The 26,383-nt window shown below is 42.1% G+C and overlaps 1 protein-coding gene across 1 annotated transcript in view; it reads right to left on the minus strand.

The window, feature by feature from the left end:
• Positions 1–25,473, minus strand: part of CPM (carboxypeptidase M) — a 95,762-nt gene extending 70,289 nt beyond the window's left edge. Inside the window, exons 1-2 of the mRNA XM_050935421.1 lie at positions 25,447–25,473; positions 11,656–11,812 (exon numbers count right to left, since the gene is read on the minus strand). Of these exons, the coding sequence (XP_050791378.1) occupies positions 11,656–11,812; positions 25,447–25,473 (184 nt within the window). The remainder of the gene's footprint in view (positions 1–11,655; positions 11,813–25,446) is intronic.
• Between the last annotated feature and the right edge of the window lie 910 nt (positions 25,474–26,383).

Here is a 26,383-nt window from a genome sequence, read left to right on the forward strand (position 1 = left end):
AAAAACTGATAACCTAAATATTTCTATAATAGATGCTGGTTCTACACAAATAGAAGGGTATGGTTTGTTTTTGCCAGGTTAGTTTTTTTCTCTCCCTCATGCTTGAGTGAACAATATTGCTTTTCTATGTTACTATAACAGATGGGCAAAGTGCAGTTTGTGGGCTAAATGCAGATTAGGGAGTACTATATGGCCTGTAGTCACCCTTATCTTCAATACAAAAGGGTGGCTCACCGAGGCTGATTTTGTTTGGATAAAGATAGGCAAGCTGCACCTCCATATTTAGAAGGGAACAATTACAGTCTCCTCTTGTAAGTACCATTTTAAGAGGACATGCTTCCCATTGTAACATTCTAGATAAAGTCATTATCCAGTTTAGATTCACAACTGGAACTGTATGAAAATCTTCCACCAACATTTTAAATTGAAAATGGATTTTTTGGGGGAAAAAACAACAAATGTTGTGGAAAAAAATCCATTTGTCAACAGCCCCCCCAAATCATTTTTTAAAGCTTTCTACACCCTCCCCCCCCATACAAAATGAAAACAAAACTGTTTTACATTTGGGGGAAGAGGAGAGGAATTTCCTAACAAGCTTTACTCATTATGATCACAGGGGACACAAACAACAAAATATAACCTTTATAAATCATGCACATAAAAATTGCAGTCATATTGATAGGCTACAAAGGCCTATAAAACATCATGAAACAATTACAGCCAGGTAACACCCTGTATTTCTCACAATCTGTTATCCTTAGCAGTCCTCAAGTGTCTGAGTCAAGTTATCACAGTCACTGAAATGATTACCAGAGGTAAACTGCTGTATTTTTTCTTCCTACAAATAGGTATAGTAGATATGCATAGGCCCTAGAAAACTACAGATTTCAAATGTAAGATTCAGTCTAATGAAATCCCTCAGTACATTTCAATATTGGTCTAAAAGGTGTATTTTAAAATGTATTCGCTAAAATGTTTTAGCTAACATGTCATAAGAGTCTGGTGAAGACAGGATAAGTTGTGTTTCAACATGGCTTGTAGAGGTGAATTCCAGCCTAGAGCCAATGGTTTTAAAGAGCTAATAAATATATTTAAAAAAAGAACCCAAAACAATCCACCTTTTAGTCTAGTCTAGACAAGCCTTAAAGGTCTTTTTCCTCTGTTTTTAGCTCCTTTCCCCTTCTGCCACACACTGAATACATCACGACAAGATTTCATAAGGCTGTTAATATGTCAAACTCACCTACCCATTTGGTTTTAAAATTAACATTTATGCCTTATCTGGAATCTTGTTAACGTGCACTTTAATGCCACATGCACTGACAAAGACCAGAGCAATGCTAGCTGGGAGGGGAGATAAAGCTAGAGGGAAAGAGGCAGGAAAAAGGGGAAGTACCAGGAGAGCCACTATCCTCAGGGAGAGTGGGCAAAAGTTCAACTAAAACATCATAACAATTTTTAGAATGCTCCACTTTTATGAGGGCCTGATTCAGAGCCCACTGATGTGTAAAATGTTCCATTTAGAACGAACACTGAAAACCTGAATAACTACGTTATCCATGCATCTTGTGTCATGTCTAATTAGTTCTGCGAAATACCAGTTTAAGATCAATTTGGGGGGAAATGTGCTATCAAGGACCAGTAACAGGAGAGAAAAGCCATGTCTGTATTAAGCAGTCAAATGAAACAAGAGAAGATAAGATTCTAATATACAGGAATGTGATTCATACCACGTATCCAAGGGGAAAGATTTGCATCATTTTCTCAGTAGGCATTGTTCCCTGTGGATTTTTTCTTTAAAAAAAAACAAACAAACAAACAGAAAAAACCCCATAAGTCAGTCATAAACTCACTAACAAACTGATCAGTCTTAAAGTTAAAGAGCTGCTTTTATGGGGTACACACATACGGGTAATAGTTGAGATGGCTGTGTGATGAGGAGCTTTCACCAGACACAGCATTTAGCTACTTTTAATAATGGGTGCTATAGAGAAACATTTTTTTGGTTCTGTGTTTGTACAGTGCCTAGCACACTAAGGTCTCGTTCTATGAGTACATCTACACAGCAGCTGCGAGGTGTAATTCCCATCTTGGGTAGATATACACATGTGAGCCTGTGCCTAAAAACAGCAGTGTGGCCACTGTGGCATGGGCAGTGGCTTGGGTTAGCCACCCAAACATATAATCAGGAGGTTGGGCGGGATTGTACTCAAACCACTAGCCTGAGCCACCGCGGCCGGCCATGTAGCTATTTTTATGAGCTAGCTTGAGCAGAAGTAGCGTCCGTTCATCCATTCAAGATGAGAATTACATCTCCCAGCTGCTGTGCAATGTACTTTCAGATTAGGATTCCTAGGTGATACTGTAATACAAATAACTAGACTCTTGTGTCCTGTTTTTTTCTCCTGTTTGATCACTTACTCATTAGATTCAAATACAGTACAGATACAGATGCAATGCTGCAGCTATGCCACTGCACTGTAGTGTAGACACTTGCTACAGAGACCCTCCATCTCTCCCCTCAAAAAGCAGTAGCTAAGTTGATGGAAGAATACTTCCACTGACCTATTAGTGTCTATTACTGGGGCTTCAGTTGACTTAACTACTTCTCTCAGGGGTATTGCAATTTTGTTCATCTTAACTATATTCATACAAAGATTATTTACCTATTATCAAGACCTTGTAAGATCCACAAGTTTGCAACATTTTTAGAGTGATGGCAAAGTAACAATACTAAGGAAAGATATAGGGTTATGCCATTATGATATGTTACCAGGAAAGAAATAAGTTTGTGTTACTTACTACAAACTACTGAACAAACTGGAATATTTTCCCCTCAACATTGGGCCTCAGTTACACTCTGAAAGTCTTCCAAATCTTGTGACTCTGACATAAATTCAGAGTACCTCTATTAAAGTCAAAATGTTACACAGCTGAAACAGATTGACAAGGCCTTGCCATTTGCTCTACTGAGTGGTGGTTACACAAGTCTATAAACTAAGGGCAGTGTCTGGGCCACCTTATTTTTGAAGTGTGAATGATTTCTCTCTTAACAAACTCTCTACTCAAAGAGGCAATTAAAGCAGCGTGGCACTGGAGAGCTACAGGCGCACTCCGCTTTGCAGGAAGTAGAAAGTAACATGGGAACCAACTACAGATTTGGTTTTAATTAAGAAATTATCTTTTTTGTTATATTTATTTATGGAGGTGAATAAAGCAGCAATTACTCTGATTCGCCACTAATAATACGATGCATAATGCAGTAGTGCCTAGGAGCCCCAGTCATGGAACAGGAGCCCATTGTGCTAGACAGTGGACAAATGCATAACAAAAACACTAAACTCTTAGGGTGAGGGACTTAGGCTGTGTCTATACTATGCAGCTTTAGCGACACAGCTGTGCCACTACAGCCAGGCTGCTAAAAGGCACACGGTGAAGCCATTATTTGTTGTCAGGAGAAAGCTCTGATGCCAACAAAAAACTTCCACCCCCAATGAGTGGCATTAGCTTTGTCAGCAGGAGAGTATTCCTGCCGACAAAGTGCTGTTCACACTGGTGCTTGTTGGCAAAACTTGTGTCTTTTGGGACTGTGTGTGTGGGTTTTGTTTTGTTTTTTAAAAACACCTCCGAATAACAAGTTTGTCTTTCACTTGCCAGTGTAGACAAAGCCTAAGTCTCAATCAAGAAACAACAGGCAGAGGAGGGAAGGATAGCTCAGTGGTTTGAGCATTGGCCTGCTAAACCCAGGGTTCTGAGCTCAATCCTTGAGGGGGCCACTTAGGGATCTGGGGCAAAAACTGGTCCTGCTAGTGAAGGCAGGGGGCTGGACTCAATGACCTTTCAAGGTCCCTTCCAGTTTTAGAAGATTGGTATATCTCCATTTATAGATATAATACACATTAGGGGCACCACAATGAAACAGTGTTTTGTTTCTGACTACTTTATATTGCAATCTACAAATGTGTTTAGGTGCTTTTCAAACAAACAAATAGGAAAACACAGTCCCTGCCAAACTACATACACCAAACAATAAATACTACATGTTTCTCAATATTCCTGTCTCATATGAACTTCAGGAGGAAATAAGCTTCCCATCATGCAATGTCTGTCAACTTGTGTCCCCCTTCATGGCTGGCTTAAAAATTAAGTAGAGAAACTGTAGGTCTATTATTGGTGGAGACAGTCAACACTCTCTCAGGTAAAGAATGGTACCAGTATCTCTTAAACAAGCAATTGCATAAGAAGTGAAATCTTGACATAGGTCATCTCTCCAGTCACCACCCTATTCTAACCCATTTTTTTCTGGAAGGTCGTTGATAAAGCAGAGGTAAATCAGTTCCACAAACACCTGCATTCCTGAGATCTACAGCATTTTAAATCTAGAATTAGACCTGGCTATGGCATAAAGACAACCTAAGTCTCATTGGTTGATTTTCTCCTTTTGGTGATGGGTAGGCATCAAGTACCCATGCCAATTTATTTGAATCTATTGGCTACCTTTGATACCATTGATCAAGAGGTTGATGTGTTTTGTTGATGTGTTTGCTGACACTGACAAGGTTAGATAGAGTGGTTCTTTTCTGTTTGACAACACAGACTAGCGTTGGTCCACCACTCTTCTGGCTGCACAGCCTGTATGTGGGATGATAAGTTCTGTCCCGTCAAATCGCTACTGGATGTATGTAAAGCCATTGGCGGGGGGGGGGAGAGAAAATGAGACTACTTGGGCTCTTAGACCATCAATATGCAAAAAGCACTCAGCTTTGTTTCCTTTACATTAGATCCAGATGGTGAAGTATTTTAGCTTTCTAAGTACTTAACTGGGGATTGGGGTTATATGACCAACTCGACAAAATTCATGTTTTCCCCACCTGCTCTGGGTATCTGCTTATTCAACATAATGAGTTTGTCTGCATTGTTAGTAAGGTGAGTTATCTAGGACGCCTACTAGATCCTTAGTTACTTTGTTGGCTCATAAGAAGAAACTGTGGCCAGCCACAGACATGCATACTCTTGATTAAGAGATTATGACCTTTCTTCTCTGATGTGGGTCTTGCCACAGTTATCCATACCTGTGTCACTTTCAGACTGGATTAATGCAATGCACTCTGCTTGGAGAGCTACACTTGAGGACCACACTGAAGTTGCAACCCGTACAGAATATGACTGCCTACTCCTTTATAAGTGTTTCTTGCATGACACTAGTGTACTATAATCTCCACTGACTTCCTGTTCATGTCCAGATGCAATTAATGTTGGTGTTTCCACTATGTACATCTTCTTTAGATCCCACCTCTCCTTGTTTCATGTTGACAGCATATCAGCTGAGATGCCCAACCCTCATATTTAAATGTCTAGGGACTGGGAACAGGGCATTCTCAACCCAGAATTCATTCTTCCCACTGGTCTGTCAGAGCTGCTGTTAGAGATGGGGTAAATGAGGAAGTATCTTTTATTGGACCAACTTCTGTTGGCAGGGAGGTACAAGCTGAAGAAGAGTTCTGTTAGCTCAAAAGCTTGTACCTTCAACCAACAGAAGTTGGTCCAATAAAAGATATTACTTGACCAACCTTGTCTCTCTCATATCGGGGACCAACACAGCTACAACAATATTGCAAAAGAGCTGGTGTTGACTTTTAGGACATGCAGTGAGTCTGCTCTGCTTGCAGAGGGAGGGAATGGGAATTTCATCAATTTCTTTAATTCGGTAGTGTCCTTGATATTGGGACAACTGTTTGATTATCTCTTTAGTGTGGAGGGTTTTTTGTACATATGCTTAGAAGTATATTTTGCAAGTTTAAGATACAATATCTACTTTGGCCATATTATGCATATGAAATGCAGTATTACTGCTTTACACATCTATTTTAAAGAACTGTAATGTGTAACCTTACTAATCAGTCCCTACAGAGAAGATACATTGCTTGTTTAGTCATTATGACCGCAATCATGCGATGATCTCAGTGAGGATGGACACTTCCATCATGTGGAGCTCATTACACAGTGAGGCCTTCATGGGCTGATCAATATTCTGTTTAAGAATGGTGCCTCAATTACAGTTAAATATCCTTCAAATTCCAATAAAAGCTGCAGTACATAATCTTAGGATAAAAGCTATAACTTTGGCTTCTCTCTCTTCAGTCATCCCACCTATACACTAAATCCTTTGTTACCATTCAAGAAAGAGATCTTGGAGTCATTGTGGATAGTTCTCTGAAAACATCCACTCAATGTGCAGCGGCAGTCAAAAAAGTGAACAGAATGCTGGGCATAATTAAGAGGGATAGATAATAAGGCAGAAAATATCATATTGCCTCTATATAAATCCATGGTATGCCCACATCTTGAATACTCTGTGCAGATGTGGCCACCCCATCTCATAAAAAATATATTGGACTTGGAAAAGGTTCAGAAAAGGGCAACAAAAGTGATTAGGGGTATGGAATGGCTGCCATATGAGGAGAGATTTATAAGACTGGGACCTTTCAGCTTGGAAAAGAGACAACTAAGGGGAGCTATGATAGAGGTCTATAAAATCATGACTAGTGTGGAGAAAGTAAATAAGGAAGTGTTATTACTCCTTATCATAACACATGAACTAGAGGACACTAAATGAAATTAATAGAACTCCTTGCCAGAGGATATTGTGAAGGCCAAGACTATAACAGGATGAAAAAAAGAACTAGATAAATTCAGCCAGGATGGGCAGGGATGGTGTCCTTAACCTCTGTTTGCCAGAAGCTGGGAATGGGCAACAGGGGATGGATCACTTGAAATGAACAGAACAGATAATTATCCTCTGGGGCACCTGGCATTGGCCACTGTCAGAAGACAGGATACTGGGCTAAATGGACCTTTGGTCTGACCCAGTATGGCCGTTCTTATGTTCTATATTCTTATCTAAGGATCATATAAGAATATTAATTCAGTGCAACAGTAAGATGGCATAAGTACTGGGTTTCTAAAAATAAATTGTGTAACTATTCAATAAATAAATTCCAGTTAGTAGAAAATATTATCCTGAAAATGAAATGGTGAAGTTATGTATTGATGACTGCCATATACACCTCTACCTCGATATAACGCTGTAATCGGGAGCCAAAAAATCTTACTGCGTTATAGGTGAAACCGCGTAATATTGAACTTGATTTGATCCGCTGGAGCGCACAGCCCCTCCCCTCCAAAGAACTGCTTTACTACATTATATCTGAATTTGTGTTATATCGGGTCGCGTTATATCGGAGTAGAGATGTAATTTGTCAGACAGAATTTTTCCAGTTGCAAGCACTGGAAAATCAGCCTGGGATTTAAAATAACAAACTCTGTTCTTTCTCATTGCCAGTAAAAAAAATTCTGCAATTAGAATTTAGCTGATAAATTTTGTTGATCCAAGAGGCAGAATAGAACCTAGTACTACATAACTTTGGAAAAGTGAGCTAAGTGTGGCAGAAGAATTTGTTTTATTTAAAGTAAACAGACACCAAAGATAATGGGTTAAATTCTCCCCCGAGTTACACCAGTTCCTATTATTAATGGTATTGTAAGTGCAGAAAGAATTTGGCCCATAGAGCAATTAAAATTAGGAAGCTGTCACTTTACAGTCAGAAAGTCATCTGTGTAAATCTTAAGGCCTGATTTTCAGAAGCTCAGCATTCCAAAAATAAGGTCCTCACTGTCCCTATGCATGTATGCATTAAAATAGGGTAATAATAATAAAGTTACATATTCAAACATCATGTCTAAAATAATGCAAAATGCCACATGTGGATCTAAAAATCATAACATCAAGACCAAATTCTCCCCTAACTTAAACCTCATGCAAACCTACTGACGAACACGGCTCCTACTCTGAAAACTGAAGGAAGTGTAAACCAGGGTAGATTTTGCACAGAAGAAGGTAGAATTAACAGTGACTCATGCAGTCTGTGCACCTTCAAAAGATGTTAAATTTATCTAGCCCAGGATCTGAAAGACAGCATGAAAATTATTCCCTTTTCCTCCTCCTCCTATTACCTCAACTCATTTTCCTATTTTTTACTAGATTGGTATAAGGTCTTATTATACATCATTGTACAGAGCTACAAGTTTAGATAGAACTATTAGTAGAGTCCTGCAAATCCATGGATATCCACTTCATATCTGCAGACCATTTTTGCAGATAATGTATTGGATGTGGATACAACCATGCAGGGCTCTGCTCACCAGTAGCACTTGGCCCATGGTGTCCGGCTCGGGCAGCTGGAGGAGCACAGTGTGCTCAGGGACAGCAGCCAGTGGTTGGGCCTTGGTGGAGGCCGGAATTGGGGATTTCCAGCCCCCACTCAACGCACCACTTCCTGTCCAGCAGCTCGGGCCCCTTGGGCTATGCCAGCATCCCCAGCGACCATGGCCTGGTCGGGTGCACTGGCTTCACTCCCGGTCCGCTGACTCCTGGTCAGCAGGGCCCCCCCAGCTGCAGGGATTGGAGCAGGCAGAGCCCCAGCACTCCACCCCTCAGCCCCGCTGTGATGGAACACACACTGCTGCTGCTGTCACTTGTGAGCCCCCAGGGGCAACACCCAATGCAACAACCCTTTTCCCCCTAGCCCTTTTCTCCTTGAGACCCCACCCTTGTGCCACCTCTTATCCTCAATCCTCACCCTTATGCCGCCTCCTCCCTGCAAGACCCACCCTCTGCTCACTCATCTCCGCTCTCCCACTACCTTCGCTAGCCCTTGTGAGATGCCTTGCTGCTGTGGATACACATAAAAGACACCTAGCAGATCATGGGTCAGATGCATATTAATTCTGACAGATGCGGATCCACATTTTTGAATCTGTGCAGGGCTCTATTAGTCATAAGAACGGCCATACTGGGTCAGACCAATGGTCCATCTAGCCCAGTATTCTGTCTTCCGACAGTGGCCAAAGCCAAGTGCTGTTTGTTCCCTCTGAAGAACAGGCAATCAAGTGATCCATCCCCTATTGTCCACTCCCAGTTTCTGGTAAACAGGGATTGTATTGAGCATCTGCGTGAAATCGCACTAGCTCAAGTGGTGAGTAGAAGTAAAGATACAGATAAGATAATTGATAAGAAATGGCACGTAGTAACACTGTTCCTTTAAGTGTAGCTACTGCTCGGGATAGTATCTTTATAATACCAATTCTTCTATTAGTCTTCCATGGACCTTAATGTTACCATAAGTATCTCTTGACCGTTTTCCTTGGGGAAGAGGATTGATGTTTAGTTTTTAAGTTTTCCTCAGGATCCTGGCAGGGATATAATGGGTGATATATATATGTTCCATCTCCCTTGAGAAAAGCTTGAGAAAACTGTATGCCAGAATCCAATGTTGATCCCAGTGATGTTGGGAAAGGGTTAAAGTAAGCTCTAGTTTCATCATTCTGGAAGCCAGTTATCTCTGCTAGTGGTCATGTGGGAAGGTTTCTAACGTTGTTACTGGAAGTGGGATGAGATCCTCTGCTGGCTGCTGAGAATGAAAGGACCTTCTTGCTTTCTCTCCACCCAAATCCCAGATACCACTTCCCCCGACTCCTCCAAATACTTCTGGTAGATGAAAAATGCAATACTGATGTCTTCTCCTGCAGGGTTCCCTATCATCTTCATTTGTCTGCCCCACCCTGCTTTATATGGTATTAATACATTGTTCAGTGCCTATCTACTATTTTCACTGCTCTGCTTAAAGTGCTTCTCTTATCACTTCGCATGATGCAAGTTTAGCAGGCAGAGCAGGGGGCGCTCCTGAGACAACACTTTTGGCTTCCACTTTTCCCATGTGCTTAAGCAAAGCGGGGAAAGGGATGCCAAAATCCTTGGTAATCTTTACTCACTGACAAAGGATCAGTTTGGGGTTTTAAGTCAGTGGGAGCTGTGGGTGATCAGTTCTTCTAAATGAAGGGGTCTGATTTTTCAGATGCCTAAATATTTATTTAGGGGCCATACTTTAGGAACTTAATTTAGAAAAGTTTAGTCTTATGAGTCCAAATTCAACTTCAGTTTTGCCACATAGAAGCCTGTGTGGTCCTGGGATGGCAATGAAGGCAGGATTGGCCCTATAGTTAACAGTGAAGGTCCCTCAAGATAAAAATATTAAAAGTGTATTAACATTACTTGCTGATCAGTTATTTCCTTAAATCAAGAGTGAGTGAGTGGTCTGGCAGTTGCTTTCACAGTTAATACCAATGGTGATTGAGATCTAGCCAAAACAGAAGAGCCTGAACTTTAAAAATCAAATTCTCTTCCAGACAAGTACTGTTTCAGTCAGAAAATGTGAAGGCATACATTTACTTTTATTTTTAACCATACATGAAAGAGCAACTCTAGCTACTATAATTCTTCATGCTAATCTGCCAACAATGATGCAGCTTTATCTAGAACATAATCATAGATTTGATCATTGCTACAATTGCTCTTGCTTAAGCAAAAACAGATTAATCAGGATTATGTGAACAGATGTTTCTCAAGAATGTAATTCCTCATCTCTAACTTTATACCGTATTTCTTAGAATAATTTCATTGTTCCTTGATCAAATGAAAACTACTGTACATAAACTTCTTTTTCAGAACACTTGAGAAGATGTGCATAAATGGACATGCGTGCTAATGTCCTTATTAAACTGAGTTTTTAAATTTCTTTAAATAAAAAAATCCCAGGCACAGCTATGTGTATTTTAGACAGTGCTGAAATCTAAAAAATAAATCAAGCTAATCTATCTACATAAAGCCAGAAGCCTCAGCTGTAACTGGTTATATTTTCCCAAAGAGTTCCAGAGTTGGAGTTAAATGAGGAACACAATAGCGTTGATTTCAGCACCTAAGTACTTTTTACAGTCAGTCTTGTATTTGTTGGACTAGTGGGTGAATCCAGGAAGACTATATATCCTTTAAAGTATCAGAGGGGTATTAGTCTGGATTTGTAAAAGCAGCAAAGAGTCCTGTGGCACCTTATAGACTAACAGACGTATTGAAGCATGAGCTTTTGTGGGTGAATACCCACTTAGTCGGATGCATGGGTATTCATAAATTAGAAAATACACATTACAATATCATTGTTGTAGCTCTGACTGGCTTGGACTTTTAGTAAGTTAGACATCTTACACCCATTTTAAAAATACTGGGATCAGCTCTATTTTTGAAGTTGTAGCCCAGTAACTGTCTAACTTCAGAGCAGTATTTCAAAGGAGAAATTACATCGTGGTTTAATATACACTGTACTAAATGCTGCATTGAGGAAGTTTGCGTCTCTCAAGCTGTAGTAACAATCTACATTTAAACACACACAAATCCCTGAAGGTGCAGATTTAAGTAGACCGATGCTAGGAACTACAGAAATAGAGCAGTCGCCAAGCCCTTTACTTGTATCGCAATCAACTACCTGAGTATGTCAAATATCAAAGCATCTGCTCCCGGGCACAAACTACGGAGTTGAGAATTGTTTAGTGTTTGGCTAGAAGTCAGAAGTCAAGGCGCAGTTAGATCAGGCGTGGGTTGCCCCACTAGCCATTCGTCATAGGTTAATGAATTAACATACGGATAAACATCTTTACACCGTCTGACTTTTTATTCTGGCTGCTCTTCACATACTGTATAAGAGACAGACAGACACACACACACGGGTCTCACTCTGCTCCGGAGCTCGCCCAGCAGCAGCCTACCTGCCACGGACCGCCCGATGCTGCGCAGGGCGGTGATGGAGGGGTGCTGCCAGTGCACCTCCTTCAGGAAGGTCTCCAGCTGCTCGCTGTGGTGATAGCTGAAGTCCAAGCCGGCCACCACCGGGAGCAGGAGCGCCAGGCACAGGCTGCCCGCCCCCTGGAAGCAAACAGAGACTCCGTGTGACACGGGGCACGGAGCCCCGCTCGCCACGGCCCGTGGGCTCCAGGGGCTCAGCGCCTCCTTGTCCCACCGCCCCTCCCACTGCGCCGGGCTGAAGCCGGCCGGTCCCCGTTAGCCCGCCGGGGCCAGGCAAAGCTGGGGAAGGGGCGCAGGGGCTGCCCCGCCCGGGCTGAGAGAGGCGTGTCCCCCCGTTCCCGGCAGCAGCATCCCGGGGGCCGCGCGCCTACCCGCATGGCTCTGGCTCGGAGCAGCGGCGGCGCCCGCACCTCCCGGCGCAAGCTCTGCAGCCTGGGCAGGAGGCGGTGTAACCCCCTCAGGGACCCTGCCCTGCCCGCTGACTGACGCAGGAGCCGTCCAGTCAGGTCCCCGAGGCCCGCCCATCGGGGGGGCGGGGGTGAGAAGGGCTCGGGTCTGTCTGCCCCTCTCCCGCTCTCACTAGCCCCGGGGAAGCCTGAGGCTCTGCGGGAGGCAGCCGGGGGCGTGGACGGTCCCACCTGCTCCAGGAAAGGGGGCGGGGAGCTGAGTCCTCAGCAGAAAGGGTCCCTGCCGTGGCCGCCAGCCTGAAATGCTGAGCGGGGTAATGGGAGGCTCCGGAGCTGGAAACATCCCGCTGATTGCAACGTTCTGACAAGCCCGTGGCTGAGCCTTTTCACGCCAGGGAGCGATCCCCACTAAGTCCCTCTGGGGCGGGAAGGGGGCTGGTGAGAGACACACGAGGTAGAGGGGCAATCGGGGGTGGCTGCTGCCTCAGTTTCTCCAGCTGCAGAAGGTGGATAATACACCTTACTCTGTGACACAGGTGTTTAATATACTTAAAAATATGCAAGGATTTAGTTAAACAGCAAAAAATAATGAAGAGGATTTTTAATGGAAAAATGTGAATGTTGAGGGGGTGAATATAAACCATAAAACTTTAAAATAGAATGTGTATGTGTGTGTGGTGCGTGTACACAAAGTTTTATTACAAGTTACATCTATGAGAAAATAAAAGCGAACACTTGCTAGCTAGTGTAGATAGACACGTCTTACGTATTACTGCATGCATTTTAAAATGTCCTTGAGTCAACATTTGTGTGATGTCAGGTTCTCCTCTTCCCCTTTTGCTTCCCTCTCCCGTAAGAAGCCCTTTTAAAAAGTTACTTGTTTAAGTTTTAACAGTTTATAGATGATCAACCTAGGGATATCTGAAATACAATATTAGCCCGTAGTCCTGCAAAGACTTAAACCTTTAACTTTATACACTGTGAATAGTTCCATTAAACGTGTGTATTTGCCGACTAAAGATAAAATGGCAGGATATTTTTCATTTAAGCCCCTGTTCTGGTGTGGAAGTAGAGAAAGAACTGACAGGGATTTGGGGTTGAACTTGTCCAGGTCCATGTTTGAGATCTACCTAAATGTGCTTTGTTGTTTGTTTAAATTTGAGCAAATTCTTTTCAGCAATTTGAGTTATGTAAGAATGAAAAGTAAACACCATTCTCATTTAAAAAAAAACAAAAACCCATACATCCAGAAACAGAGCTACAGTAAAAATAATTGATGTTTAAAACCTCCAGCTTGATATGGACAAATCCTTCACTGAAGCCTAATTTTGGTGGTAATCATTTATAAAGTTCTGTAAATGTCCAGGGCATTGTACAGCTGTAGGTCAGGGTCCTGCCTGATTCTTTTACAATATAAAGACACAAGTGAAGGAGCGAGGAGAGAACAGAGTATTTGCTGTATGCCAACCCCAACTCTGCAATTACATGGAACAGGCATTCCCATAGGAAGACTTTAAAATACTCTGGTTCACTGGGAGAAGCACTCACACTCCCCATAGCCTGCCAGAATCTTTCCCCCCTTCCCCCCCAAAAAGTGAATTGTGCTCATCATCACTAATCCCAATCATAAAGGAGCACACACATACACAATATCTGGGTGTGGACAAAGGACTGGCCAGTGTGTATGCACACAAAATTCAATTATCAGCTACTGTACATGCTTGCATGGGGGCAAGATGCTGTGCTATAAAAGTCAAGCCAGTGTGCTGCAAGCTATTGTCTGGAAAAATCTCCTTAACAAGTAGCAATAAAAAGTTTATAGTGTACCTAACTCTCATATTGTGTTTCTGAAATACCTTTTTAAAAAAACTGCTTCCGAATTAAACTAAAAATCTAATTAATTAACTTTCCCCCTTCTTGCCTTCCCTCATCCCTTCAATCTTGCAATCAGATTTTTGAAGGCACAGGGGCCATCCAAACAGAATTGAATATAGGAGCAGGGCTGCCTCGCCTTCTAAAGTCAAGCTGCCTTGGTTACCTCTGTCCAGCTCAAGTTGCAATTTACCACTGTTGCTTCCCAGAGGATCTGGTTCATCTGAGATTACTGGAATGGCAAAGGTAGTCAGGGACACCCTGGGGGTTCAGTTTGTTATCTATTTATTATTGTTAACAGTAAATAAAGCCCAGGTACTGGAATACATATTCCTTATGTATATGCCTATGTTTGTAATTTTTGGCTAAAAATTTAGCCCCTTTTAAAATTAATTCATACATCATGTCAGCATGGTCCAGGGATAGGGCACTGTACTAAGTCAGGAATCCTGGGTTTTGTCCCTGACTCTGTCACTGACCTCGGGCCTCTCTTTTCATCTCTCAGTTCTCCATCTATAAAATGGGGATAACATTTGCCCTGTGTACCTTGATTTCAGGGGGAATTAGATGCCTAAATACTTTGGAGGATCTAGGCCGTTAAGCACTACTGATGAAAAGCACTATGTAAGTTTTATATTCTGAAATCTCCTAAATTTTAATTGCAGGGACTACAATTGACTTTAGTTAGCAATATAAAGTTTTACTGCCAATTTTTAATCTGCAGAATGAACCAAACAGTCATGCAAATAACTGGGTTATTACAAGATGACAACGATGACTTGATGCTTCTGATTTCATCTTTAAAATGTTTTTACAAATATTCTACAATTAAGGGACTGATCCTTCGTTCCATCCACTGAAGTCAGTGTGAGTTTTAACATGCCACTTTTAAATGCACAACAAATGCAGGCTCTAACTGCTTTGTTAGACAAATGTAAGTCACATTTTAAGGCCCATTGTATGTTAACAGTGATCAATATAGCCCTGTAAAATATACATATTTTTCCTGTAGGAGTAACAGCATTTCCAACTAAGTGTTTAAAAATCATAAGTCTGATCCCCAAAATCACAGTATTAGCTTTAAAATAATAAGATTTGTTTAATGTTTTTATTTCTCATATGATTTCTGAGCCTTTAGGGTGCACTTGAATCATATTTTCATTTCAGGCTTTTTGCCACAACCATGAGGACTAGAAATGTACTATTTTTTAAATAAAAAAATGAAAACAGATTCTCAACCAATCACATCTCCCCAAGAGCTGGGACTTTAAGAAAAATAGCAAATATTGAAAGATTTACAATAAAATTGCAAGAAATGGCAACAGTGAAAACCAACCCTCAATCTCTCCACGCTGGTGTCAGCAGAGGGAATATGCACAGCACAAGAAACACAGTCTCCCTGCTTTCACTTCCTGTGCCTGGGGCCACTGCAGCCCTCAGGAGCTGGAAGAAGCAATTACAGGGAAAGTCCTGCTCAGCCTCTGCATTCCTGGGATGGACCATGTTCAGCGCATACAGAAAAATCCTCAAAGAATTTGGCTGCCCAACTCCAACAAATCTCTGCTGAACATTTGTTATCTGAGACTTTCCAAAAACTCATCATTTACCCAAATTTGAGTGAATTTTCTCAAGGCACCAGTGTGATTTCTTTTTCCTCTCCACCACCACAACGTCCAGCTAAATTTCAAGTCCCTGCTCCGAAAGCATTGAGGAGCTAGAGCTTCTCGACATGGCAGTTGAAATAATATTTGTTAAAATGGGCAAAACAGTGTATTTCTCCCCCCCCCATTTTCATTCTTGGAAACAAATGACCTATTTTAGCTGAAAATTCTAAACAAACAAAACTAAACTAAACTAAACAAAAAACAGCCTATGGCAGACACCCAGCATGGAAACTTTCAGCCCAAGCACTTAAAGTTTGGCAAAGCTACGAGCAAGTGAAAATGGGATCTTATAGTGGAAAGTATCAGGCAACTTCAACTATATTCAGTGCTACCAACTCTGGCTATAAAACTGAAAAGGACTGAATTGTTTCTACAGAATGAAATACTTTTCCTGTTTGGGACCAAGTGTAATTTGTTTGATTTAGAGAGATGTCGGCCTTAAGATCTATTGCCCCAATATTTTCCACACCTTTTTTAATGATTGTTAAAAGTCTGAGGTTGAAAGAGCCTGACACAGGAAAGTCAACGAACTTGCCAAGAAAAAATTAGGATAGCATCAAGATTTCTTTTAAAACATGCTTCAGAAATTGGGATATGCCAATTGTTTCTTTTAAAAGGCCTCTATCTCGTGACACCTTCCAATGAAAGTAAAATGGCAGTAGCGTAAACCTATCTTTTGTAATTGCCCACTGCCCTGTTCTTGCCAGAATCTGTTTTGCACCAACTTCTGAAGTATCGTGTACTGGTCACTGTCAGAGACCTGATACTAGATTAAATGGACCATTGGTCTGCTCTAGAATGGCAATTCCTACATTTCTATCAGCAGAAAATTCTCTGCTTTGATTAAATAAAAAGCTGTCAAATCTTATAAAAATCATTTTAAACAAGTATTTGTATTGTGCAAATTAGTTTGTTATCAAACATTTAAATTTAAAAAATGAAGATGTAAGACAGCAAAGTTTCTAGTTTCAGGACTGCTTGAAAGATTATCCTAATGGCATGATTCGAGTGAGTGAGGGAGGAAGGCAAATTTCTTCACCCTGTAATGAGTCTAGCTCACAGTAGGTCATAGTTCTATTGACAGTCATAAAAAAAAATAAATCAAAGTACATGATTGAGGTAGAGCACAGATGTAATTACTTAACTTGATTGGAACGATTAAAATCATGTCTGATGTCATGCAGTTGTAACCTTTGGGTAGGCTAGAGTTCACTTCAGTTCCTGTCTCCAAGTGCCTTAAAAATAAAAACAAACCAAAAAAATCCCATAGAAAGTAGCTGGAGACCCAGAGTTCAGTCTCTAAGGATTTTCAGCAAGGATTGCACAGGGTCAACCTCTCCACATTCAAGTCCCAAAAGGAATTTTAAAAAATGAATTTAATTAAATAACTTTATAAAATTTTATGATAAAACAAATGTAATTTTTACAGCATGACATGGCTATTTTATAATCTGCACGTTACCTTCAGTTATACAGAAATAAAAATAATTAAAAACTGAACAGTCCAGTCCCCACAGAAACACAGTGAGAAGAAACAAAGTTCCCAAAAGCTTAGGTTTAGTTCATCTAAGTCTCAGTTTAGAGTCTTTGATCACCAAATCTACACAATCTGCTGAGTCTAAAACATCGTCCCTCCACTTGCTTGTAGGAATCTTCAGTTGGAATCCATGAAGACTCTTCCTCTGCTGAAATCACTGCTAGCCAATCAGCTAACTGATTAACCAATGAGTTAAGTATATAGATTTAAAGAAAACTCTGTTACAAGAAAATACAAAACTGAGAATAGCAAAATATAATGACTCTTTCTCCACTACTACATTTAAAGAAAAGTTGGTGAATCAGACTAGTTGAGACAATTAGACTAGAACAGTTTAGCTAACATCAAAACATTCAAAGCATACAATTAAAATAGAAGTTATTTTTTCCTCCCATGCTTCCCTGTTAAAGTGTTAACAATATCAATAGCCTGCTGCAAAATGTTTCAGAGTTAAGTACAACAATCTGCTTTCTGCGCCTGGGCTCAGCTTCTCCCAACTCACACAGGACACATGGCCTTCTGGAAAGCAGCTGTCCTGGCTCCAGCAACAGAGAACCTATTGGAGAAGACCCAAAACTACCACACCCAATTCCAGAAGCTTCTGCATGTGGAGTGTTTAATCCACCCAACAACAAAGAGCTTCCAGGTCCTGTGGGTCCTCCCCTTAGGCTGGGGGAGTTGAGGAGGAAGAATCCTTCAGCAGTGGGTGGGCTTTTGCCCGCCCACTTCCTGGATCCTAATAGGATCACTCTCCTGTAGCCTTCTGGCTCGACCCTGTCACTATATATATATATATATATATACACAGTACAAAGAGAATAGTGAGTTTTTAAAAGGAATTCTAATCAAAATCGTTAATTTTTCTGAAGGATTGCAGTTATATGGATCACATTAATATAGCGGCACTAATCACATGGCTTTTCTAAATACCATAAACAGTATTTACATAACATTCTTCTCCCTTTGTTTTCCTTAATGCTATGTAATTCTGCAGTCCTGGTGTATGCCAAATTGCCACTGAATTCAATGAGAATTGCATGCATCTAAGAGTTGTATGATTGGACCTTTTCACAAACAAAATATAAATTTTAATACATATTTTTGATTAACAGTTTGTCCCATTACAAATAAACAAATGTAAGAGAATGTAAAGAAAACAACAAAACAAAACAAAATCAATGAGCCAGAAAAAGCTCACTCCTACCTCCCCAGCCACCCCAGTAGGTCTCTTAAAGAGATATCTCCCTATTAGGCACATGTGTTACACAATCCTAGCCTTCTCACCTTTTGAGATTATGCAATCCTTTCATTCACAATTGTGGTACAAGTCATTATTAAGGGCCAGATACTATCTCCACTGTAGTCCATAGATTTTATTGGGAACTAATTTCAGCATTATCACCAGCATTGTAACAGACAATGCATCCTTTATGAAAAAAGCATAAACAGAAAAATTCAGGTGGATACCATGTAGCATTAACAATCATTTGCTGGCATTTGGTGTGTTAAGAGTCCACACAAGGACAAATCTAAGCCTCAGTGAAGACAGCATTTTAGTGTGGGTCTTGCAGGAAGGAAATATTTATGGACTGTGGACCCCCAAAGAGAGAGCAAAACATGTTGTGATATAACAGAATGGGGTGGGCAAACTTTTTGGCCTGAGGGCCTTATCTGGGTATAGAAATTGTATGGTGGGCCATGAGTGATCACAAAATTGGAGGTTGGGGTGCAGGGAGGGGTGAAGGCGCTAGCTGAGGGTGCAGGCTCTGGGGTGGGGCTGGGGATGAGGGGTTTGGGGTATAGGACGGTGCTCCAGGCTGGGACCAAGGGGATCAGAGAGTGGGAGGGGGATCAGGGTGCAGGCAAGGATTTGAGGTGCAGGGGAGGGGTTCAGGGGTGCAGGCTCCGGAGGGTGCTTACCTCAAGTAGCTCTTCGAAGCAGTGGCATGTCTTCACTTTGGCTCCTAAGTGGAGGCATTGCACCAGCCAGGTGGCTCTGTGCACTGCTCCATGCACAGGCGCTGCCCCTGCAGCTGCCATTAGCCATGATTCCCAGCCAACGGGAGCTGTGGGGGCTGCGCTTGGGGCGGGGGCAGCGTGAAGAGCACCCTGGCTGACCCTGCGCATAGGAGACGGAGAAGACACATACCACTGTTTCCGGAAGCTGTGCAGAAAGCCCCTGACCCCATTCCCCAGCTGGAATGCTAGAGCAGGGCGAGCCCCCAACCCCGCTTCTTGTGGGGAGATTGAGGGCCAGATTAAAAGTTCTGAGGGGCCAGAGTTTGCCCACTCCTGTAATAGAGCATTCATGGAAGTGACTATGTTGCCCTTTAGTGACTTATTGTAGCTTACAGAGATAATGAAAATCCTACTGTGATTGACAAGTATTGGATATTCTCCTTCACTAATAATTACTTATATTTCACCACAGGTGACACTTTGCAGACATATAGAAAAGATAGGTCCCTGCACATGAGGCCTAGTCTACACTAAAAAATTAGAGTGGCCCAACTACATTGCTCAGGGGATTGAAAAATCCACACCCCTGAACATATTGACCAGTCTAGACAGCGCTAAATCAAGGGAAGCATTTTTCCGTCTACCTTTCTGCCTTTCAGGGAGATGGATTAACTACAGCCATGGGAGAACCCTTCTCGTCACTGTAAGTGAGTGTCTAGACAGAAGTGTTACAACAGTGCAGCTGCAGCACTGCAAGTGAAGACATAGCTTGTGACTTATTGGATGATTATTCTTTCACTGCAGCAAATGAAGAGCCACTTACAAAGCTCACCTTGAATTTGAAAATTTCCTCTGTCTTGCAATCTTCCCTACAAGACTGTCATGTGATGCATCTCCTGCACCGATCAAAAGCAAGTGAGAAAAAAGTGCAATGACTCATAATGAAGAATTCAAATATTTTCAGTAAAACAAATGATAAACTGTAACAATATTGCACTCCAAGAGAGTGAGGGACAGGCTGTGGGAGAAAATAGTTTTCCGAAGCTGTGGTCCAATTTTTGAAGGATGTCTTTGTACCAGCTTTAGCAGTAAAACTTTCAAATGGATTCATATAATTAATGATATTACAATTGGGAATAATGCTGTATGCTCACAGGCTGCAACTTTCAAGTTCTGTGCATCTGCATGTAACATCAAAGACATGACAACTGGAGTTTTGGTGCGATGAAGAGTCGTGACACAGCTTTCCTAAACTTATAGCTGTTTCAAAGTATGTCTGTGGGTATATCTTCACTGCAAATTAACTTGGGCTCTGATGCATGCATTGCCCCAGCTCCTTTCTTGTACGCACATAAATCCCTCTCACCTGAGTTTAGTGGCTCTTTCAACCCCAGGCTAATTCGTCTGGAGATGTAGGCTACAATTTGAGTGAGGCTTTCACTCAGGGAAGTAACCTGTCATTTTGCAGTGAGGATGTAGGCTAAATCACTCAAGTCCTAATAGTCCTCCAGAGTCTTCCCACAGTTCCCCCTGGATGCCCAGAAGAATTGACAAGTTCACAAACAATTCACTGGGAAAGAATTTTAGAAGCTCAGCTTACTGCAGCACAAAGTATCATGAGATATGCCCCTAGAAGTCCTAGTGATGTAGGTGGGTACGTACAGCACTAGTGAGGACATAGTAACTCTAGTGTCGCTTTGTGGTGTGTCTGCTCACGCCTGCACCATGGCTAACCCAGGTGCTCAGAATTGGGTGTTTATCAATGCAGAGTTAACTCAGATGAAGACATACCAGTAGCATAACTAGGAGGGAAGCAGGGGGAGCAACCGCTTCCCACCAAGCACATTCCCCAAAAGTGGTGCCTTTTTAATTTTTACACTTACCCCAGCCACACCAGGTCTTCGGCAGCAATTTGGCGGTGGGTCCTTCAGCCGCGCTGGGTCCTCGGTGGCAAGACTTGGGTTTTTGTTTTTTTTTTCCCGCTGCTTCAGCGCCTTTTTTGGGAGGTGGGAGCAATCATCATTGAATGAGTGTGTTTCCAGTTGGGTCCCACAGGGATTGGTTCTTGGCCCAATGCTATTTAACATTTTTATCAATGACCTGGAAGAAATCATCATTTGTACAGTTTTCAGCTTACACATAAATATGGGGATTGCTAAATAATGAAGAGGACAGGTCACTGATTAAAGTTATTTGGATTGTTTAGTAAACTGAGTGCAAGCAAACAATATATATTTTAATATGGCTAAATGTAAACATCTAAGAACAAAAAATGTAGGATATGCTTTTAGGATGGTGGACCCTATCCTGGGGAAGCAGTGACTTTGAAAAAGATTTGGGAGTTGTGGTGGATAATCAGTTAAACATGACCTCTGAGTGTGATGCTATAGCCAAAAGAACTAGTGCAATCTTGGGATGCATAAACAGGGGAATCTCAAGTTGAAATAGAGAGGTTATTTTACCTCTGTATTTGACACTCGCGTGGCTACTGCGGGAATACTGTGTCTAGTTCTGGTGCCCAGAATCCAAGAAGGATGTTGATAAAATTGAAGAGGGTTCAGATAAAAGCCATAAGAATGATTAAAGGATTAGAAAACCTGCCTTATAGTGATAGACTTCTCTTTATTAAGCTCAGTAGATAGACTCAAAAAGTTCAATGTGGTGGCTTGATTACAGTCTGTAAGTATCTACATGGGAACAAGATTTAATAATGTACCCTTCAATCTAGAAGACAAAGTCAAAATAACACATTCCAATGGCTGAAAATTAAAGTTAGACAAATTCAGCATGGAAATAAGGTGTACATTTTTTATAGTGAGGGTAACTAACTATTGGAACAATTTACCAAGGGCTATGGTGGATTCTCCATCATAGACCATTTTAAAATCAAGATTGGATTTTTTTTAAAAGATATGCTCTAGAAAGTTCTATGACAGATGTTATACAAGAGGTCAGACTAGATCAGAGGTGGCCAACCTGTGGCTCCGGAGCTGCACGTGGCTCTTCAGAGGTTAATATGCGGCTCCTTGTATAGGCACCGACTCCAGGGGTGAAGCTACAGGTGTCAACTTTCCAGTGCTCACTGTTCAATCCCTGCCTCTGCCACAGGCCCTGCCCCCACTTCACAGCTTACCCCAAGGCCCTGTCCCTTCCTGCCCCCTTCCCCTAGCCTGCCGCACCCTCACTCGTCTCCTCACTCCCCAGAGACTCCTGCGTGAGGCACAGGGAAGGAGAGGAGGCAGTGATGGGTGGGGCAGCTGGCAGGCACGGCAGAGGAGCTGATGGGGGCTGCTGACATAATACTGTGTCTCTTTGGCAATGTACACTGGCAAATTTTGGCTTCTTCTCAGGCACAGGTTGGCCAGCCTTGGACTAGATAAACACAATGGTCTCTTGTAGCCTTGGGATCTAAAATAGTAATGACATAGTGAGAGCCGTTTTTTTGATATGACCAAGTGTTCACAAAGCAGCACAAAAGAATAAAAGAAGGGATAACAGGCTAGATTCTCTGATGCATTCAGGGAGCATAAGGATGCTTGCAATTGGCCAAAACTCACCAGCTGAGACTTCTCTGGCATGAGGGAGTTCTCAGTTGGTGTTATGACACCCTCTCCCCACATCCCAGCATAGGGAACATGCCAGGAGCAGAAGGGGATGTGGTCAGATCACTGTTATTCTCTAGTAATCCCCAGCTACTGGATGGCCTCAAGGTTCTTTACCAGCTGGCACAGTTTAGAGCAGTGGTTTTCAAACTGTGGGTCATGACCCAGTACTGGGTCGTGGAATGTAAGGCACTGGTCTTGGCAGCTCTGGTCAGCACTACTGACTAGGCCATTAAAAGTCCCATCAGTGGTGCTGCCCAGCTAAGGCAGGGTGGTTCCTATCTGTTCGAACACTGTGCTGCACCCTGGAAGTGGCCAGCAGCAGGTCCGGCTCCTAGGTGGGGGGGGCCATGCTACCCCTGCCCCAAGAACTGACTCTGCACTCCCATTGGCTGGAAACTGGCCAATGGGAGATGGGAGGGTGGTGCCTGCAGGTGAGAGCCGCGTGGAGCAGTTTGCGCGCCTCTGCCTAGGAGCCAGACCTGCTGCTGGCCGCTTCCAGGGTGTAGTGCTGTCCGCAGTGCCAGGACAGGCAGAAAGCCTGCCTTAGCACCCCTGCTACACTGTTGATTGGGAGTCACCTGAGGTAAACTTGTGCCCCAATCTCCTGCTCCAGCCCCAAGTCCCCCAAACCTGGAGCTCCCTCCTACACCCAAACCCTCATTCCCAGCCCCACCCCAGAGCCCTGACCCCATCCTGCACCCCAACCCTCTGCCCCAGCTCAGAGCTCCCTCCCACACTCTGAACCCCTTATTCCTGGCCCCACCCCACAGCCCTCACCCCAAGCCTCTGCCCCAGCCCTGAGCCCCTCCCACACCCTAAATCCCTTATCCCCAGCTCTGTTGGGTCACGAGCATCAACAAGTTTCTTCAACTGGGTTGCCAGAAAAAAGTTTGAAAACCACTGGTTTAGAGCAGTCAGGGCTAGAGTTGACTTGGCCCGATTCTGACAAACCTGCCATCTAGCGAACCCTGCATGCAGCAAAAACTGCATACAGTAGAGAAGCTGGGCCGATAAATGGCAATGCTTCACTTAAATTTTATTCTGGAATTGGTTTATGCTGTTCTCTGCAGTGGATTGGTGTATTAATTTGTATTTAGATACTGGTATTCACAGAAGTGTGTTTTAGTTGTTCTCCAAATGTCTTTAAGATAGTATGGTGGCTGCAGTAATGGAATTGCACAGTATTTTATATTTGAATTCTGTTAATTGAATTGGTACATATGCTGAAACACTCATAAATATAGTCTCTCTTGTTTGTGCTGGTCTCCAGCTGTGATGACTATTTAAACTCTTTCAGTATTTAAAAAAACCAAACAAACCTTGAGATCCTCACCTCTTAGTTTGATTGTGCCTCCTCTTTGTTAGCTAGCAGCATTATTGAATGCTAAAAGTGGTGCCTGTATTTCAAAGTAGAACTGTTGAGAAAAATCACTTTTCAATATTTTTGGTTTAAATTTTACAATACAGTTTTTTTTTCTGAGTGGTAGCTGTGTTAGACTGTATCACCAAAAAGAACAAGGAGTACTTGTGGCACCTTAGAGACTAACACATTTATTTGAGCATAAGCTTTCGTGGGCTAAAACCCACTTAATCGGATGTATGCAGTGGAAAATACAGTAGGAAGATATCTAATCTATCTATCTATCTAAGAGAGGTTAACATAAATAGAAAGTGTTAAATAAAATAATGACCAATGCCAGGAGCAACGAATTTATATTTATATAACTATATTTATGAGTGCTTCAGCATATGTACCAATTCAATTAATAGAATTCAAATATAAAATACTGTGCAATTCCATTACTGCAGCCACTATACTATCTTAAAGACATTTGGAGAACAACTAGAACACATTTCTGTGAATACCAATATCTAAATACAAATTAATACACCAATCCACTGCAGAGAACAGCATAAACCAATTCCAGAACAAAATATATATATACACACGCATATGTTTTTTTTCTAGTACTCATAGAAATGGTCAGTAATATTATTTTGTGACTTTCTTGTATTGCACTTAAGTCCTAGCACTTCACTCTTATAAGTATACTCTTGGTCCCTTGAATCATTTTGGGAGTTTTGCCGTGCTTTAAGTAGTTGCTTACCTATAATCAGCTTTTATTTCTTTTTCAGCTACATGGACCAGAAGAAATGTTTTTGTGGGTTGGAATTAGAAGGTTGAATCACATATGGAATTTTTTGAGGTGTAGTAGTTTGATTTATGATGTACAGCAGTGTTTCCCACACTTGGGACGCCACGTGTGTAGGGAAAGCCCCTGGCGGGCGAGGCCCTGTCTGCATGTTCCGCTGATCACAGCTCCCACAGGCCACAATTCGCTGCTCCAGGCCAATGGGAGCTGCTGGAAGCGGCGCAGGCCGAGTCGCTGCTTCCAGCAGCTCCCAATGGCCGGGAGCAACGAATTGTGGCCAGTGGGAGCCTCGATTGGTGGAACCTGAGGATGGGGCAGGTAAACAAATCGGCCCGGCCCGCCAGGGGCTTTCCCTACACAAGTGGCATCCCAAGTTTGGGAAACACTGATGTATAGAATTGCAGGAAAAGATTACCAAATTTTTTTAATAGCTAGATTTGTTGATGCATGAAAGAGAGGTTAACATAAATAGAAAGTGTTAAATAAAATAATGAGCTTCTGGATCAACCACTGGAGTCTGATGGTTAGCTTTTCTGTTGATTAAATTCATAACTTACCTTAGTGCAAATGACAGGTAGCGGCATCTATTAACACTAGATGTATCTTTAAGGGAAGATGTTTCAGACCGTTGGAAAAAGTTGAGAGGAAAGAGGAATCTCAGTGCGCAGTCAGTCCGCTGCTCCTGAACAAATTTTCTCTGACCAAGTCTGCTTTCTTGCCTTTTATTTTCAAGGAAGTTTGCCATTTTTTAATTTTCCTTGGCTTTCTATTGCCAGCTGCACATCAGTATAATTTATTTTGCCTGATTGGGTTTTCTTTAGGGTATTGTGGCCCTAAGAGAAAGAGGGAAAGATGACTGAGAACATTAAAGACTCACTGGACATCAGGCAAGTACCTTTGGTCAGGGCCTTGTGATATGGAGGAAGGAAATCTCAGCTGGGCCTCTGCTGAGGCTGTCTTTACTCTTCCACAGACAGCAAATAAAATAGGGGAGACTCAGAGTACTAGTGAAACTAGTTTGACTGGGCTGGAGATAACTTTGCAAGCTGTGGTTTCCTCAGCAAAAGCCCAGACCCTCTATACTGCAGCTTTTGGAAAATGTTATGATCACACACCCTTACAGTATGAGCTTACTAAAATAGACCTGAAAGTGTTTGGTCTTCATCACTGGCATTGCAGGAAATATAAATTTACGTAAAAAAGTGGAAACTTTACAAAGCAAACTCTGATGCTGCATTTAGTTTGTGGAATTCCACGCAGGATTATAAAACACTGTCCTCCTACAGCATTACGCAGTGAGGGTAGGTGACTCACTTTCTGAAGGTTCCGCATTTGCTTTTTGTTCCATTGTCTCTAACTTCTCGTGTAGACAGTGCTCTCACCAGCTCTTCCATGGGTATGGATTCTTTTATGCTGACATTGTACCATTGATGTTCTTTTTAGGCATTCAGTAAACAAAACAAATAATTTGTGATATCTTTCTGGAACTCTGAC

This window comes from Gopherus flavomarginatus, chromosome 1 (genome assembly GCF_025201925.1).
Source record: "Gopherus flavomarginatus isolate rGopFla2 chromosome 1, rGopFla2.mat.asm, whole genome shotgun sequence".
NCBI lineage: Eukaryota > Metazoa > Chordata > Testudines > Testudinidae > Gopherus > Gopherus flavomarginatus.